This window comes from Bombina bombina, chromosome 6 (assembly GCF_027579735.1).
Source record: "Bombina bombina isolate aBomBom1 chromosome 6, aBomBom1.pri, whole genome shotgun sequence".
Classification (NCBI taxonomy): Eukaryota; Metazoa; Chordata; class Amphibia; order Anura; family Bombinatoridae; genus Bombina; species Bombina bombina.
The window spans coordinates 10,847,901-10,867,532 of record NC_069504.1 but is presented as its reverse complement, the minus strand read 5'-3'; the positions used below and the strand labels follow the sequence as shown (position 1 = coordinate 10,867,532).

Below are 19,632 nucleotides of genomic sequence, written 5' to 3'. Positions count from 1 at the left end.
TGAAGTTTCGAAAGGCACGAAAATTAGTCTGTTTGGCCCTTGATTTGGACCTATCCTGAGGAAGGGCATGACCTTTTCCTCCAGTGATATCAGAAATGATCTCCTTCAAACCAGGCCCGAATAGGGTTTGCCCCTTGAAGGGAATGTTAAGCAGCTTAGACTTTGAAGTAACGTCAGCTGACCATGATTTAAGCCATAGCGCCCTGCGTGCTTGAATAGCAAAACCAGAATTTTTAGCCGTTAGTTTAGTCAAATAAACAATGGCATCAGAAACAAAAGAATTGGCTAGCTTAAGTGCTCTAAGCTTGTCAAGTATGTCATCCAATGGGGTCTCTACCTGTAAAGCCTCTTCCAGAGACTCAAACCAGAAAGCCGCAGCAGCAGTGACTGGGGCAATGCATGCAAGGGGCTGTAGAATAAAACCTTGTTGAATAAACATTTTCTTAAGGTAACCCTCTAACTTTTTATCCATTGGATCTGAGAAAGCACAACTATCCTCGACAGGGATAGTAGTACACTTAGCTAGGGTAGAAACTGCTCCCTCCAACTTAGGGACTGTCTGCCATAAGTCCAGTGTGGTGGCATCTATTGGAAACATTTTCTTAAAAATAAGAGGGGGAGAGAACGGCACACCTGGTCTATCCCATTCCTTATTAATAATTTCTGTAAACCTTTTAGGTATTGGAAAAACATCAGTGCACAACGGCACTGCATAGTATTTGTCCAATCTACACAATTTTTCTGGCACTGCAATTGTATCACAGTCATTCAGAGCAGCTAAAACCTCCCTGAGCAACACACGGAGGTGTTCAAGCTTAAATTTAAATGTAGACATATCAGAATCAGGTTGAATCTTTTTCCCTGAGTCAGAAACATCACCACCAGAAAGAAGCTCTCCTTCCTCAGCTTCTGTATATTGTGAGGGAGTATCAGACATAGCTCTTAAAGCGTCAGTATGCTCTGTATTTCTTCTAACTCCAGAGCTGTCTCGCTTTCCTCTAAACCCAGGTAGTCTGGATAATACCGCTGACAGTGTATTATCCATGACCGCCGCCATGTCTTGTAAAGTAAACGCTATGGGCGCACTAGATGTACTTGGCGCCATTAGAGCGTGAGTCCCTTGAGCGGGAGTCAAAGGGTCTGACACGTGGGGCGAGTTAGTCGGCATAACTTCCCCCTCGTGATAAATTTTTAAAAGACAGAATATGATCTTTATTACTTAAAGTGAAATCAGTACATTTGGTACACATTCTAAGAGGGGGTTCCACCATGGCTTTTAAACATAATGAACAAGGAGTTTCCTCTATGTCAGACATGTTTAAACAGACTAGCAATGAGACCAGCAAGCTTGGAAAACACTTTAAATCAAGTTAACAAGCAAAAAATAAAAACGGTACTGTGCCTTTAAGAGAAACAAATTGTCAGAATTTGAAAAACAGTGAAAAAAAGCAGTAAATTAAACGAAATTTTTACAGTGTGTATAATAAGCTAACAGAGCATTGCACTCACTTGCAAATGGATGATTAACCCCTTAGTTAAAAAAACGGATCAAAAAAATGATAGACGTTTTTTAACAGTCACAACAAACTGCCACAGCCCTGCTGTGGGCCTACCTTCCCCAACAAACGACTTTGGAAAGCCTAAGAGCCCTTTAGAGAGGTCCTATAGCATTCAGGGGACTCTGAGAAAAGCTGGATGTCTCAGTCTGTAAAAGTTACTGCGCAATAAAGCGCTAAATTAGGCCCCTCCCACTCATATTAAAACAGTGGAAAGCCTCAGGAAACTGTTTCTAGGCAAATTTAAGCCAGCCATGTGGGGAAAAAAACTAGGCCCCAATAAAGTTTTATCACCAAAGTATATATAAAAACGTTTAAACATGCCAGCAAACGTTTTATATTGTAAATATAAAAGAGTATTACCTCAGAAAGTAAGCATGATACCAGTCGCTATTAAATCACTGTATTCATGCTTACCTTACATAAATCTGGTATCAGCAGCATTTTCTAGCATTTACAACTCTAGAAAAAAATATTAACTGCACATACCTCATAGCAGGATAACCTGCACGCCATTCCCCAGCTGAAGTTACCTCTCTCTTCAGTTATGTGTGAGAACAGCAATGGATCTTAGTTACAACCCGCAAAGATCATAGAAATCACAGGCAGATTCTTCTTCTATTTTCTGCCTGGGACAAAATAGTACAACTCCGGTACCATTTAAAAATAAACTTTTGATTGAAGGAAAAAACAACTACGTTTCACCACTTCTCTCTTACTACCTCCATGCTTGTCGAGAGTTGCAAGAGAATGACTGGATATGGCAGTTAGGGGAGGAGCTATATAGCAGCTCTGCTGTGGGTGATCCTCTTGCAACTTCCTGTTGGGAAGGAGAATATCCCATAAGTAATGGATGATCCGTGGACTGGATACACCTTACAAGAGAAATAAATATAAATCCTAAAATAGCTACAATGTAATTATTAATTACATTGTAGCTATCTTAGGGTTTATTTTACAGGTAAGTATTTATTTTTAAATAGGAATAATTTAGTTAATGATAGTGTAGTGTTAGGTGTAATTGTAACTTAGGTTAGTTTTTATTTTACAGGTAAATTTGTCTTTATTTTAACTAGGTAGCTATTAAATAGTTAATAACTATTTAATAGCTATTGTACCTAGTTAAAATAAATTTAAATTTGCCTGTAAAATAAAAATAAATCCTAAAATAGCTACAATATAATTATTAGTAATATTGTAGCTATATTAGGGTTTATTTTATAGGTAAGTATTTAGTTTTAAATAGGATTAATTTAGTTAATAAGAGTAATTTTTATTTAGATTTATTAAAATAATATTTAAGTTAGGGGGGTGTTAGGGTTAGTGTTAGACTTATGTTTAGGGGTTAATTAGTTTAATATAGATGGCGGCGGTATGGGGGGGGCAGGATAGGGGTTAATAAATTTATTATAGGTGGCGACTGTGTGGGGGGGGCAGATTAGGGGTTAAACAATCTATTGAGTTGCGGTGGGGTACGGGATCGGCAGGATAGGGGTTAATACATTTATTATAGGTGGTGGCGGTATAGGGGGGGCAGGATAGGGGTTAATAGATATTATGTAGGTGGCGGCGGGGTCCGGGAGCGGCGGTTTAGGGGTTAATCAGTTTATTAGAGTGGCGGTGGGCTCCAGGAGCGGCGGTTTAGGGAATAATCAGTTTATTAGAGTGGCGGTGGGCTCCGGGAGCGGCGGTTTAGGGGTTAATCAGTTTATTAGTGGCGGTGGGCTCCGGGAGCGGCGGTTTAGGGGTTAATCAGTTTATTAGAGTGGCGGTGGGCTCCGGGAGCAGCGGTTTAGGGGTTAATCAGTTTATTAGAGTGGCGGTGGGCTCCGGGAGCGGCGGTTTAGGGGTTAATCAGTTTATTAGAGTGGCGGTGGGCTCCGGGAGCGGCGGTTTAGGGGTTAATCAGTTTATTAGAGTGGCGGTGGTCTCCGGGAGCAGCGGTTTAGGGGTTAATCAGTTTATTAGAGTGGCGGTGGTCTCCGGGAGCGGCGGTTTAGGGGTTAATCAGTTTATTATAGTTGTGGTGGGGTTTGGGAGCGGCGGTTTAGGGGGTAATACATTTATTTAGTTGCGGCGGTGTAGGGGGGCAGATTAGGGGTGTTTAGACTCGGAGTACATGTTAGGGTGTTAGGTGCAGACATCTCCCATAGGAATCAATGGGATGTCGGGCAGCAGCGAACATGAACTTTCGCTATGGTCAGACTCCCATTGATTCCTATGGATGGAAAACCAGGTACGCTGGGCCGGAAAAGTGCCGAGCGTACCTGGTAGTCATTTGATAACTCCCAAAAGTAGTCAGATTGTGCAGCACTTGCGTTCGGAACATCTGGAGTGACGTAAGAATCGATCTGTGTCGGACTGAGTCCGGCGGATCAAAGCTTACGTCACTATATTCTACTTTTGCCGGGCAGCAGGGCTTGATAACTTAGGCGAATCAGCCTCGCCACAAATGCGCTGCGGAATTCCAGCGTATTTGAGGTTGACGGCTTGATAACTAGAGGCCAATATCTATAAAGATGTGAAATTGAATATACAGGGGGAATACAAAAGTTAAAAAAAGACAAAAGTGTGGATATAGGCTTACCTGTGTACCTATGTATAAAGAATGTGGAATATACAATGTAATTGACTAAATGAAAGTACATTATAAAAAATTTTGATAATGTGTTAAGAATCCAGAGTCCACATTTAGTCCAGAATTAAACAGGTTGAAGTGCATTATCATTTTCATTTCAAAGGTTTTTTTTCCATGGTGTTTTTGAAGTTGCTTATGAGAATTTTGATTTTGAGGTTTTGGATGGAGTGGTCAGGTTGGGTGAAATGGTGACCAACAGGGGTGCAGTATTTTGTTTCACAGTGGTTTTTGATTGAGTGTCTGTGTAAGTTCATCCGAAGGTGCAGTTTTTGGCTTGTTTCTACAATATAGCATCCCATTTCACATGCAGTGCAATGTATCATGTATACCACATTTGCAGATATACATGAATATGCCCCTTTAATGTTATAAGATTTATTATTGTGATTTGCTGTGCTGCTTTCACAAACGTGTTGACACAGTTTGCAGAGCTTTATAGCAGCACTTGGTTCCATTCTGAGTGTTCTTTTTCTCAAGGGGTAGCTTCCTATGTACCAGTTTCTGCTTTAGGTTAGGTGGTTGTCTGTATGCCAGGATTGGGGGTTTTGGAAAGATTTTTTGGAGTGTGGGATCCTCTAAGAGTAGTGGCTGTAAGTCTTTTATGATTTTTCGTATCCCTTCCACAGCAGGGTTGTATTTGACTACTAGTGGGATACGTGATATGTTTTTCTTCTCCCTGTATTGTAGTAAGTGTTCACGTGGAGTATTGAGGGCAGAGTTAATTTTTTTATTTATAATCCTTGCTCTGTAACCTTTTTCTCTGAATGATTGGGACAGTGTGATGAGGTGTTTGTCACGGTCCTTGGTATCTGAGCAAATTCTGTGGTATTATGGATTGTTTAATGTGATTGGGGTGGGAGCTGGAGATGTGGAGGCAGCTGTATCTGTTGGTTTCCTGTATACAGATGAGTGCAGTTTGCTATTTGTGATGGATATTGTTGTATCCAGGAAGCTGACACAGTCTCTAGAAAAGTTCATTTTAAGCTTGATTGATGCATGAAATAGATTAAATGATTTATTAAAATGTTCAAGGTTTTTTTCTCCTTCTGTCCATATGATAAAAATATAATCGATGTAGCGAAAGTATTTGAAGGGTTTGTGAGGGTGAGTGGCTAGGAATCTCTGTTCTAAGTCAGCCATGAAGAGGTTTGCGTAATGTGGTGCCATTTTGGTGCCCATGGCTGTTCCCATGGTTTGTAAGTAGATGAAGTGGTTGAAGATGAAATAATTGTGAGTAAGTATAAATTCTGTAAGTTTACTGACTGTAGAAGCACTATATGTCTGGTTAGGGCTGTTGGAGGAAAGAAAGTTTAAGCAGGCATCAATACCATCTTTATGTGGAATATTGCTGTACAGGGATTCCACATCCATTGTCACAAGTATAGTATCCTCTGGCAATTCTGTTATCTGGCTGATTTTGCTAAGAAAATCAGTGGTGTCTTTTATAAAGCTAGTGGTGTTAATAGCTAAAGGCTTAAGAATATTCTCCACTAGGCCCAATATTTGCTCAGTCAGAGTGTCCATGCCTGTTATTATTGGTCTTCCTGGGTTCCCTGGTTTGTGGATTTTTGGGAGCATGTATAATGTCCCTATGCTAGGGTTAGAGGGCACCAGTTTGTCCAGTTTATGTTGCGTGTGTTTAGGGAATGTTTTAATTAGTTTTCTAAGTTGCAAAGTGTATTCATGGGTGGGGTCCTTTTCCAGTTTTATGTAATAAGTTTGATTTGATAATTGTCTATTTCCCTCTGTGATGTAGTCCTGTGTATTCATCATCACCACTGCTCCTCCCTTGTCCGCAGGCTTAATGGTAATATTTTCATTATTTCTAAAGTTTGTTATAGCGTTTTTTTCTAAGTGTGAGAGGTTATACATTATTTTTTTCTGCTGTGTGTTGAGCAGAGATGCAGTTCTCAACTGGAAGCTTTCAATATAGCTGTCCAATTTTGTGTTGCGTCCTGGTGCAGGTGTGAAAATTGTGTTATTTTTCCTTCCATTGTAGTCCTCCATAGTGCTGGTATTTTCTTTGTCATAGAAGAATTCTTTTAGCGGCAATCTCCTGAAGAATTCTTCTAAGTCTGAGTACAGTTGGATTTTGTCTAGATTTGTACTTGGACAGAATGATAATCCTTTACACAGTACTGATATCTCTGGTTCTGATAGGTGGTAGTTTGAAAGGTTCACAATCCCTGAGTTTTCTGTGTGGTTTTCTTGGTTGGTGACAGTTTGTGTTTTAAATGAGGTGCTGTTATTGTCTGTGGACGTTTGGTCATTTGTTGTTGTAGTTGATCTGTCACCTGGAGCTCTGTTTTCTTGCATTTGGTGTTTTATTCTGTTTTGTGACAGGCTTGCAAGTTTCTTCCTTTTCTTCTTCATAAAATTTTGTTGTGTTTTGTAGAGGTGTTGCATTTTTTTTTTATTTCTTCATTGTACCCATTATTTTCTTGTAGTTTTTGTAGTAGGAGCTGCTTTTGGTCTTTTATTATTTGCTTTTTGCTGTAAAGTTGATGAATTAGGTTATTTCTCAGTTTCTCACTGGTACGTCTGCAAAGTTTTTCAGCACACTCACAGTTATGAGTGGTTGCAAGTGGATTCTTAATTTTCAGTCCATTTGGAATGAGATTCATTTTTTTGCAGGATGATAGGAAGTATATATCACTGTTGATCTGTGTTTCTTTTGTGATCAGTTTCATGATTTGCTTCTTATTATGGCTATATTCAGTATCTTCCATAGTCACGTTGATTAAGATATAATCTGTAAATTCCATTGAATTAGTCAGTATTGCTTTAGACTTGATAAAGGAAGGAACTCTTCCGAAAGCTTGTCAACTTATAAATGTATAGTTAGTCCAATAAAAAAGTATCATTGCTCAATGCAATACTCTTGTTATTTTGATATCTAAATCTCTGGACTAACACGGCTACTCCAATCAACGTGACTATGGAAGATACTGAATATAGCCATAATAAGAAGCAAATCATGAAACTGATCACAAAAGAAACACAGATCAACAGTGATATATACTTCCTATCATCCTGCAAAAAAATGAATCTCATTCCAAATGGACTGAAAATGAAGAATCCACTTGCAACCACTCATAACTGTGAGTGTGCTGAAAAACTTTGCAGACGTACCAGTGAGAAACTGAGAAATAACCTAATTCATCAACTTTACAGCAAAAAGCAAATAATAAAAGACCAAAAGCAGCTCCTACTACAAAAACTACAAGAAAATAATGGGTACAATGAAGAAATTAAAAAAGAAATGCAACACTTCCACAAAGCACAACAACAAAATTTTATCAAGAAGAAAAGGAAGAAACTTGCAAGCCTGTCACAAAACAGAATAAAACACCAAATGCAAGAAAACAGAGCTCCAGGTGACAGATCAACTACAACAACAGATGACCAAACGTCCACAGACAATAACAGCACCTCATTTAAAACACAAACTGTCACCAACCAAGAAAACCACACAGAAAACTCAGGGATTGTGAACCTTTCAAACTACCACCTATCAGAACCAGAGATATCAGTACTGTGTAAAGGATTATCATTCTGTCCAAGTACAAATCTAGTCAAAATCCAACTGTAATCAGACTTAGAAGAATTCTTCAGGAGATTGCAGCTAAAAGAATTCTTCTATGACAAAGAAAATACCAGCACTATGGAGGACTACAATGGAAGGAAAAAGAACACAATCTTCACACCTGCACCAGGATGCAACACAAAATTGGACAGCTATATTGAAAGCTTCCGGTTGAGAACTGCATCTCTGCTCAACACACAGCAGAAAAAAATAATGTATAACCTCTCACACTTAGAAAAAAACGCTATAAAAAACTTAAGAAATAATGAAAATATTACCATTAAGCCTGCGGACAAGGGAGGAGCAGTGGTGATCATGAATACACAGGACTACATCACAGAGGGAAATAGACAATTATCAGATCAAACTTATTACAAAAAACTGGAAAAGGACCCCACCCAGGAATACACTTTGCAACTTAGAAAACTAATTAAAACATTCCCTAAACACACGCAACATAAACTGGACAAACTGGTGCCCTCTAACCCTAGTATAGGGACATTCTACATGCTCCCAAAAATCCACAAACCAGGGAACCCAGGAAGACCAATAATAACAGGCATGGAAACTCTGACTGAGCAAATATCGGGCCTAGTGGAGAATATTCTTAAGCCTTTAGTTATTAACACCACTAGCTTTAAAAAAGAAACCACTGATTTTCTTAACAAAATCAGCCAGATAACAGAATTGCCAGAGGACACTATACTTGTGACAATGGATGTGGAATCCCTGTACAGCAAAATTCCACCTAAAGATGGTATTGATGCCTGCTTAAACTTTCTTTCCTCCAACAGCCCTAACCAGACATATAGTGCTTCTACAGTCAGTAAACTTACAGAATTTATACTTACTCACAATTATTTCATCTTCAACCACTCCATCTACTTACAAACCATGGGAACAGCCATGGGCACCAAAATGGCACCACAGTACGCAAACCTCTTCATGGCTGACTTAGAGCAGAGATTCCTAGCCACTCACCCTCACAAACCCTTCAAATACTTTCGCTACATCGATGATATTTTCATCATATGGACAGAAGGAGAAAAAAACCTTGAACATTTTCATAAATCATTTAATCTATTCCATGCATCAATCAAGCTTAAAATGAACTTTTCTAGAGACTGTGTCAGCTTCCTGGATACAACAATATCCATCACAAATGGCAAACGGCACTCATCTGTATACAGGAAACCAACAGATAGATGCAGCTACCTCCACAGCTCCAGCTCCCACCCTAGTCACATTAAAAAATCCATAATCTACAGTCAGGCTACAAGATACCACAGAATTTGCTCAGATACCAAGGACCGTGACAAACACCTCATCACACTGCCCCAATCATTCAGACAAAAAGGTTACAAAACAAGGATTATAAATAAAAAAATTAACTCTGCCCTCCATACTCCACGTGAACACTTACTACAATACAGGGAGAAGAAAAACATATCACGTATCCCACTAGTAGTCAAATACAACCCTGCTGTGGAAGGGATACGAATAATCATAAGACTTACTACAGCCACTACTCCTAGAGGATCCCACACTCAAAAAAAATCTTTCCAAAACCCCCAATCCTGGCATACAGACAACCACCTAACCTAAAGCAGAAACTGGTACATAGGAAGCTACCCCTTGAGAAAAAGAACACTCAGAATGGAACCAAGTGCTGCTATAAAGCTCTGCAAACTGTGTCAACACGTTTGTGAAAGCAGCACAGCAAATCACAATAATAAATCTTATAACATTAAAGGGGCATATTCATGTATATCTGCAAATGTGGTATACATGATACATTGCACTGCATGTGAAATGGGATGCTATATTGGAGAAACAAGCCAAAAACTGCACCTTCGGATGAACTTACACAGACACTCAATCAAAAACCACTGTGAAACAAAATACTGCACCCCTGTTGGTCACCATTTCACCCAACCTGACCACTCCATCCAAAACCTCAAAATCAAAATTCTCAGAGGCAACTTCAAAAACACCATGGAAAGAAAAACCTTTGAAATGAAAATGATAATGCACTTCAACCTGTTTAATTCTCGACTAAATGTGGACTCTGGATTCTTAACACATTATCAAAAAATTTTGTAATGTACTTTCATTTAGTCAATTACATTGTATATTCCACATTCTTTATACATAGGTACACAGGTAAGCCTATGTCCACACTTTTGTCTATTTTTAACTTTTGTATTCCCCCTGTATATACAATTTCACATCTTTATAGATATTGATTCAATGTTGATATATAACTTTGTCAGTATATGCTCTATGTAAAGCTATATATTTCCCCTGTCTGTTCTCCTACACTGGACACTGTCTGCCTGTTACCTAAGCCCCCCTCATGATTTTTACGACACCTCCTCCTCCCCCTGCACTTTCTGTCTTCTTAGCTATTCTGTGTTTTAAGATATAATCTGTAAATTCCATTGAATTGGTCAGTATTGCTTTAGACTTGATAAAGGAAGGAACTCTTCCGAAAGCTTGTCAACTTCTAAATGTATAGTCAGTCCAATAAAAAAAGTATCATTGCTCAATGCAATACTCTTGTTATTTTGATATATATATATATATATATATATATATATATATATATATATATATATATATTTATTTATTTCAGTTTACTGCATCTTTATGCAAGGACTTTCCAGATGCAAGGAGGCATTTTATCTAAGATTTTTACATCTGCATAAAATGTTATACTCTCAGACTAAGATTGCTCAGTGTTTGAAATGAGACAGGTTAACTTAAAACTGTTCAGTTTACACTACAGCTGACTTAATTTTGAAATACTTACAAACAAGCCTAAATCCTGCAATTAACCAGATCTAATGGTATGAGTACCACAGCTTATGCTTCCACCAAGACCATATAGAGTACAGCATTTTCAAAATCCTTAAGTACAGCTGACAGATGGGAACATTTGTACACTATATTTGAAGTGGTGCTCTTGGTTGGGTAAAATGGTGAAAAAACAAACAAACATATGTCAACCTTTTAAAAGGTACTTTTCTTCATCTAGCAATCTATCCAGATCATTAATGTACAATTTTGAATTCACAGAATTATTTTTGTTTGCACATTTACAAATATGATTCTTTAAAAAGTGATCTCTTAATTTCTGCAATTTGTTTATCATGCATGTATGTCCTTGTGCATTTTCAGTGGATGTCTGTGAGGGTGTGTGCGTTTCTCTTTGTGCTTTTTCTATGGGTGTCTCTGTGAGGGTGTGTGTATGTATGTCTTTGTGTATTTTCTCTGGATGCCTTTGTGAGGGTGGGTGTGTATGTCTCTGTGGATGTCTCTGCGAGGGTGTGTGCTTTCTGTGGGTGTCTCTGTGAGGGTGTGTCTATGTCTGCATTTTTTTGTGGGTGTCTCTGTGAGAGTGTGTGTATGTCTTTGTGTGTTTTCTGTGGATATCTCAGTGAGGGTGTGTGTGTATTTATGTCTTTCTGTGTTTTATGTGGGTGTCTCTCTGTGTGTGTGTGTGTGTGTATGTATGTCTTATTGTGTTTTCTGAGGCTGTCTCTGTCGGTGTTTCCTTGGGTATATGTGCAAGTTTGTGTTTGTGTGTGTGTCCATTGTCTGTTCCTTTTTAGGACATTTTGACCTTACTACTGATTATTTACATCTTTCTACAGACTTTGAGACTAATAAGACCTTTCGGGAAGTCACCAATCCACCATTTAACCTTTAAATTATTGTTTAGGCAGTTCAGGGCCCTTCCTTTCAGCCACTGCATGCTGTTGTCATCATTTAGTTGGCATTTCCCTTGACAAAAAGATAATCAGAACTCCATATTTTGTTTTGTAAATCTCCTTTTTTGACAAAACTGTAGTCTACCTCTTTACTTGTCAGGTCAATGTAAACAAGTGCTGAGTGTCTATTTGGTGTCTGTGTCCGAGTGTGTTTGTGTGTTTCTTTGCGTGTCTGCTATATGTAAATCCTTATGTGTGAGTGAGTGTTTCAGTGTATGAGTGAGTCTGTGTTTGTGTGTTACTACCTTTACAGCATTTCCAAGTTTGACTACACTTAAGAATAAAGTGCATATAAGTTTTAGTCACTTGGTCAAAAATTGCACATGTCAAAGGGGGGGAGGGGGCCTGATCAATGGTTAAGTCAGGGGCCCCAAAATTTCTAGTGGCGGCCTTGGTAACAATTGAGGTTCACAGCATAAAACTAATTAGACTGTAAACCCCTATAGGAAAGAATCATGGTTGTACCAATATATCTAATAACAGGAAACACAAACAGATTTTAATCATTTTAAGGTGTCATGTTTCTGAATAGGTTAAAGATCTCACTTTGTCTATGAATGGACTGTGAGTCTTCATAAATGAATGGAGTAATTGTAACTAGACAGCACCTGTTCCTATACATAACACTGGCTTATATAAAGCAATACACACCCAGAGCTATTTGTATTTCAGTTCTATCACAGCATTTCCAGTTCTGTGCAGTTATGTGTCACCATGTGATTCCCTGTCGCCTGCAGCTGATCCCACTCACCTCATTCTGTAGGTTAGTGGCTGCCCCTCCGTCCAACAGCGCCTGACAGATCTGCACAGCCACATGTGTAGGGATCTTCAGTACGGCAATGTGTAAAGGTGTGTTACCCTCCTACAGTATACAGACAGAGGTGAGAGATATAGCCAGTGTAAAGGTACGTTACATTATACAGAGGTGAGTGATATAGCTGGTGTAAAGGTATGTTACATTATACAGAGGTGAGTGATATAGCCGGTGTAAAGGTACGTTACATTATACAGAGGTGAGTGATATAGCTGGTGTAAAGGTACGTTACATTATACAGAGGTGAGTGATATAGCCGGTGTAAAGGTACGTTACATTATACAGAGGTGAGTGATATAGCCGGTGTAAAGGTATGTTACATTATACAGAGGTGAGTGATATAGCCGGTGTAAAGGTACGTTACATTATACAGAGGTGAGTGATATAGCCGGTGTAAAGGTACGTTACATTATACAGAGGTGAGTGATATAGCCGGTGTAAAGGTATGTTACATTATACAGAGGTGAGTGATATAGCCGGTGTAAAGGTATGTTACATTATACAGAGGTGAGTGATATAGCCAGTGTAAAGGTACGTTACATTATACAGAGGTGAGTGATATAGCCGGTGTAAAGGTACGTTACATTATACAGAGGTGAGTGATATAGCCGGTGTAAAGGTACGTTACATTATACAGAGGTGAGTGATATAGCTGGTGTAAAGGTATGTTACATTATACAGAGGTGAGTGATATAGCCGGTGTAAAGGTACGTTACATTATACAGAGGTGAGTGATATAGCCGGTGTAAAGGTACGTTACATTATACAGAGGTGAGTGATATAGCCGGTGTAAAGGTACGTTACATTATACAGAGGTGAGTGATATAGCTGGTGTAAAGGTACGTTACATTATACAGAGGTGAGTGATATAGCTGGTGTAAAGGTATGTTACATTATACAGAGGTGAGTGATATAGCCGGTGTAAAGGTACGTTACATTATACAGAGGTGAGTGATATAGCTGGTGTAAAGGTATGTTACATTATACAGAGGTGAGTGATATAGCCGGTGTAAAGGTATGTTACATTATACAGAGGTGAGTGATATAGCCGGTGTAAAGGTACGTTACATTATGCAGAGGTGAGTGATATAGCCAGTGTAAAGGTACGTTACATTATGCAGAGGTGAGTGATATAGCTGGTGTAAAGGTATGTTACATTATACAGAGGTTGGTGATATAGCCGGTGTAAAGGTACGTTACATTATACAGAGGTGAGTGATATAGCTAGTGTAAAGGTATGTTACATTATACAGAGGTGAGAGATATAGCTGGTGTAAAGGTATGTTACATTATACAGAGGTGAGTGATATAGCCAGTGTAAAGGTACGTTACATTATACAGAGGTGAGTGATATAGCCGGTGTAAAGGTACGTTACATTATACAGCGGTGAATGATATAGCCGATGTAAAGGTACGTTACATTATACAGAGGTGAGTGATATAGCTGGTGTAAAGGTACGTTACATTATACAGAGGTGAGTGATATAGCTGGTGTAAAGGTATGTTACATTATACAGAGGTGAGTGATATAGCCGGTGTAAAGGTATGTTACATAATACAGAGGTGAGTGATATAGCTGGTGTAAAGGTACGTTACATTTTACAGAGGTGAGTGATATACCTGGTGTAAAGGTACGTTACATTATACAAAGGTGAGTGATATAGCCAGTGTAAAGGTATGTTACATTATACAGAGGTGAGCGATATAGCCGGTGTAAAACAAAATGTATGCTTACCTAATAACTAATTTCTTTTATGGTGGTCGACACACACATAGACATACATAAACACCCGCATTCAGACAAACAGACATACACATAAATATGAACACGCACACAAACACAAGCACACACACACAGGCATACACACACACACAGACAATGCTGCCAATGTATCCCAATCACAGTACAGGTTACTTCCAGGGGTCAAGTCCAGCACAAACGCATGGGAACGGAGTTGCTGCACTGTTTTACAGGTTGAACTAAGTTCCCCCTGGACAGAGAACAGAAACGCTTCGGTAAACACAGCTGCTGCTGGTAGGAGGAGCTGCAGCACAGTCTGGTTAGAGGGATAGTGAGATCCTCTAGTAATGAGCACTAACACTTTCTACAATACACTAAATGCAAGCCTGTCAGCGGCCCTGCTGTGTGATCACCCCGCACTGTGTGGAACACATGGTGCTTACATTTGTGCGGCTTGCTGTGGGGTTATTTAGCTCCCCTCAGCAAAAATAAGACTATTGCACCTTAAGTGGGTGAGACTCTGTGACAGAGGAGGAGTCTGGAGTTGCTGTTAGACTTGGAAGTCTCTGCCTACCCTGGAAAGGAAGGCGGCGGGCGGAAGGAGGGTGTGAGAAACTAAAGCTAAGCTGGCTATGCACCATGTGAGTTAAAAACAAAGTATGGACACCCTGCAACTTGACAATAAACAACAGGCGTTCATGTGTGTCTATTTTAGTTATTCTAAAGTTGTTTAAAAAAAAAAGTTCAGTGTATCACCAAAGAAAAAATGTGCTCATCAAGAAGGAGAGAGTCATGTCCTTCCAGCTTCCTTTCTGATTGGAATTCCTTTTAGTTCTTTCAGAGATAGCGGGGGTGAGGTTAACAAGGGAAATACATGTGTACACACAAGAAAATAGTCCTTGCAATTAAAAGGTGTTTGTGAAACATCTTCTATTAGGATAAGGCTAATTACTTTATTTTATACACCAATAGTATGTGCAGTTTGTTTATCTATGTTGGTGTCTGTATGTCTATAAATTTATGGTCAGCAGGCCCAGATAATGTATTTGCTGCAGAATAAACCTTACCAGTTTCATCACAAAGTGCAAGGTGAACTGTTTTGCTTTTAATGTTACTGTGCCATTGTACCTCCTGTTTCCTCTGCCAGTGTTACTTGCTTCACATTTAGGGCTAGATTACAAGTTGAGCTATAAATATTGCTTGCACGCAAGCGATATTAGCGCTCCACTTTGTGATACCAGTGCACACTAATCTGTGCTGGTATTACAGGTTCGGTGCATTGCGTAAGCGGCCTCACGTTAGCATTGCTAGGAAGCATTTCGCACACAAGAGCGCACTTCCATAGGCCCCAATGGGATCCTCATTCTGATGCCATCAGAGACGGCACAGAACCTAAGCACTGCGAAGGGGGCAAGTCTTGCAGCATTTTTTAAATATATGTATATGCTTATATACAGGGGTTGAAAAAGTTGCCCAAGAGCAAGTGGTCCCATGAAATTTCTTAGTGGTCCCATTTTTTTACTTCATATTTTTGTGTCGCAGAATGTGTAAAATTGAAAATTCATGATACACGCTTGTATTACACATTTGTATTAACAAAAATACACAATCTCTATACATTCAAAATCAAACTCTAAAAATGCTTGAGAAAAGCTCCTCCAGGTGTTGCACACCTCTGCCTAAGCACACCTCTATGTAAGCACACCTCTATGTAAGCAGACCTATTTAAGCACACCTCTATGTAAGCACACCTCTATGTAAGCACACCTCTATGTAAGCACACCTCTATGTAAGCACATCTCTATGTAAGCACACTTCTATGTAAGCACACTTCTATGTAACCAGACCTATTTAAGCACACCTCTGCCAGACCTCTATATATGTTTTTTTTCAGACAGTGCCCCTTAAATGAATATAATAAACCTGAATAACCTTTCACTTAAAGGGGCAGTGTGACAGACCTCTACGGTACCCTGTCTGGGGTTGTCTTCCTATTATGCTTTACAGATAATAGAACCACCAGAGAGACAGAGACTGAGACAGAGAGCCCAAGAAAGAGAGAGAGCGCAAGAAAGAGAGAGAGAGAGAGAAACAGAGCAAGAAAGAGAGAGAAAGAGCAAGAAAGAAAGACAGAGAAAGCGTAAGATAGAGAGAGAGAGAGAGAAAGCGCGCGAGAGAGTGAGAGCGCAAGAGAGAAAGAGAGATAGAGAGCGCAAGAGAGTGAGAGAGAGCGCAAGAGAGAGAGAGAGCGCAAGAGATAGAGAGAGAGAGAAAGCGTGCGAGAGAGAGAGAGAGTGCAAGAGAGAGTGCAAGAGAGAGAGAGAGTGCAAGAGAGAGAGAGAGCACGCAAGATAGAGAGAGAGCGCAAGAAAGAGAGAGAGAGAAAGCGAAAGAAAGAGAAAGAAAGAGAGAGAAAGCGAAAGAAAGAGAGAGAAAGCGAAAGAAAGAGAGAGAAAGCGAAAGAAAGAGAGAGAAAGCGAAAGAAAGAGAGAGAAAGCGAAAGAAAGAGAGAAAGCTAAAAAAAAAGAAAGAAAGAGAGAGAAAGCGAAAGAAAGAGAGAAAGCAAAAGAAAGAGAAAGCAAAAAAAAGAGAGAGAAAGCGAAAGAGAGAGAGAGAGAAAGAGAGCGCAAGAAAGAGAGAGGGAGCGCAAGAAAGAGAGAGGGAGCACAAGAAAGAGAGTGGGAGTGCAAGAAAGAGAGATGGAGCACAAGAAAGAGAGAGAGCACAAGAGAGAGAGAGCGCAAGAACGAGAGAGCGCAAGAGAGAGAGCGCAAGAACGAGAGAGCGAGCATAAAGAGAGAGAGCGTAAGAAAAAGAGCGAGAAAGGGGGCGAAGCTAACCGTTGTGCAGAGCAGACGCACAGTAACGAAGCTCCAGACCTTATCCTGCAAGGTGCAATAATTCTCATAATTGGGCAAATTGAGTGTCTAAGGTTTTATAGCTCAGCTAACTTTCCTACACCTTCCAACTGTTGCTGAACGGAGGTTTAAAAGCCATCAACAGAGGAGTTTCCAGTCCACTATATAGCAATCTGCGACGCAGCTACTAACACAGTAGGGCCGTTGCCTGACAGACTCCGGAGGGTCGGGGATCCGCTCCAGAGCAACAGAGTAGGCATTCTTGAACTGTGGTCTGAAGCAGCGGAGTGAACAGAAGACTGAGTGTCCGGCACAGGTGTGAAGCTCTGGGGCCTACCTGAAAAGGTCCGTTACTTGACAGACCATGACCGAGAATAGTGAGGTGCTTCAGTTAGGAGCCGAGCATTGGAAGGAGGATGGAGGTGAAGTAGGGGAGACCGAGGAGCACCAAGGTTAGAGACTGTGGGCGGAGGTTCCTGAGATTGTCTGCAAATACTTTGGTGTGAACAGCGGCCATCTTGCAGGCCCCTGAGAGAGACGCCACAGCCATAAACAATGAGGTCGCTATTGGTGAAAGCAATCGATTTACTGCACCTGACACAAGGAGTCTGATTGTCCTTGTGACCCCAGGGAGCTGCCACAAATAACCCAACGGAACAGCCTCTGTACGGGATCTGCATGGCCTTTCCGGGATGGTAACTGTTACGGTTGCTGAGGAACCTGAGGCACCGATATAACAGAAGACCTGGGTGAGATCCTTGCTATTATCTTTATATACTATTCACTTAATGATTGCCCCCACATGCGGGTCTGGGACACTCCACATACAGTTTAAGGTCATTACTTGGGCTATATCACAGGGAAGCTGTCTGGGGGTCTATATTTGACCACGCTTTACCCCACTACCATAACTTTACTGGATACCTCTTGAACTCTGCATTAAGTTACCTGTCTGGGCCTTTGTGAGAAGAAAGTATACTACTCTATATATGTGACTTGCAGAACATTTCCTCGACTCCTCAATTTACATAACATTATTCCCACTGTGTAAGCTGTCCTCTCCTTCCCCTAAGATTGCTCCCGCAGTAGGGAAGCTTACATTTTCATCTCAGAGAGGGAGACTGAAGGCCTAAGCTTAGCTCTAACCTGGACTTGCTCTATTACTACCTGGGGAGACCTCATATTCAGTCGCCCTTACTTTTGAGGCCCTAGGTGTGGAAGCCAGAGCAGCTACTCACGCTCATCCTGCAATATCCCTATAGCTGTGTAAAGCCTATACTAGCAACTATTACACAGGCTGCTCTGGACTATGCACTGACATCACATGTTATGGACTTACTTTGTTAGCTGTTGCGTCAGCCTAGCTGTCTTTGGGACGTTAGCCCAAAGTGTAGTGTCATTTATTGCTTAACCTAAAAATTTGCTTCCACAGGTGTCAATATCGTACAGTGTGTTACCAAATCATCCGTTTGCCTTGAGTTTTTACTGAAAGCTCAATTTGTGCTCTAGCCTCTTAGGGGCCCCCTCGAAACTCTCCCTTTCCGGCTTCGCTTGTCTGAGCTCGTCACTTCCCCTTCCCTTTTTCCCTTTCTTCAGGTCGTATCCCCAATTCCCTGAGTTGAGAGGAGGTCTGTTGGAGTTTCATGAGTGGTAATTTTAACACGCCAATAGGCTTTTGGTGGACTGAGTCCTTGGCAACATAGCCTTACCCGCACTGTATTGGCCCACTCATTGAGACTAATTCTGCCAATTATAGTGTAATCTACACACTTAACTGTTGCCTGCATTCCTTTTTAACGTGTGTGAGTGTGCTCCATGAGCTGTGTTTTGAGGTCCTACCCTTGCCCCCATGTTAAGGTACTTCCCAACGGATAATAAGTTTTGAGAGAGCGTACGTTTGCTTAATGAGTGACGATATGAGGGGGTAATGGCCAGGAGAGGCCACCCAGCCCTGTTTCGAATATAAATGTATATTGATCTGTGAATTTATCTTTATTCTATCAACCAGAGGGGTATCCATACCTTATTCATATTCTTATATATTTTGTTAGTTGATTAGTTCCTTCTATTTACCCACTGTATTTGAAAATGCCTCATACTTCCAGAAGACACCCAAAAACCCCTGGGGCTGTCAATAAAACGGTGCTTGACCACTTTACCCAGCCTCCTAAGGAGCAAACAGAAGATTCAAATGATGGTCTAAGTGATTCTGAGTCAGTGGGAGATGGCTCTCAGCCTGATACCATGTTATCTGCCCAGTCCCAACACTTTATAACGGAGGCAACCCTTAAAAAAATGTTTGCACGTCAAACCCGCTCTATTACAAAGGAAATCCAGAGACGTCATGTCGAACTTCGAAAGGATATTTCGGAAATAGGAGAGACAGTAGACTCCCTTGAGAGGAAGCAAGATGACATTGCTACTGACCAGACAAACCTCTTAGCATATTCGGAAGCCTTATCTGAACAGCTAAACCAACTGGAATTCAAACTTGCTGACGTGGAAGACCGAGCTCGCAGAAATAATGTTCGGTTTAGAGGGATTCCAGAGGAAGTTCAACCATCTGATCTTCAGAATTACCTAAAAGAAATTTTTAATGACCTGCTTGGTCCCACCAAGGATATGACTTCCACCATGGAGAGGGCTCATAGAGCCTTACGTCCGAG

At 40.5% G+C, this 19,632-nt stretch overlaps 1 protein-coding gene across 1 annotated transcript in view; it reads right to left on the bottom strand.

Annotated features, from left to right (window-relative positions):
* LOC128662513 (ankyrin-3) overlaps window positions 1-19,632 on the bottom strand; it is a 436,289-nt gene that overhangs the window by 194,354 nt on the left and 222,303 nt on the right. Inside the window, exon 6 of the mRNA XM_053716291.1 lies at window positions 12,305-12,415. Coding sequence (XP_053572266.1) covers window positions 12,305-12,415 — 111 coding nt within the window. The remainder of the gene's footprint in view (window positions 1-12,304; window positions 12,416-19,632) is intronic.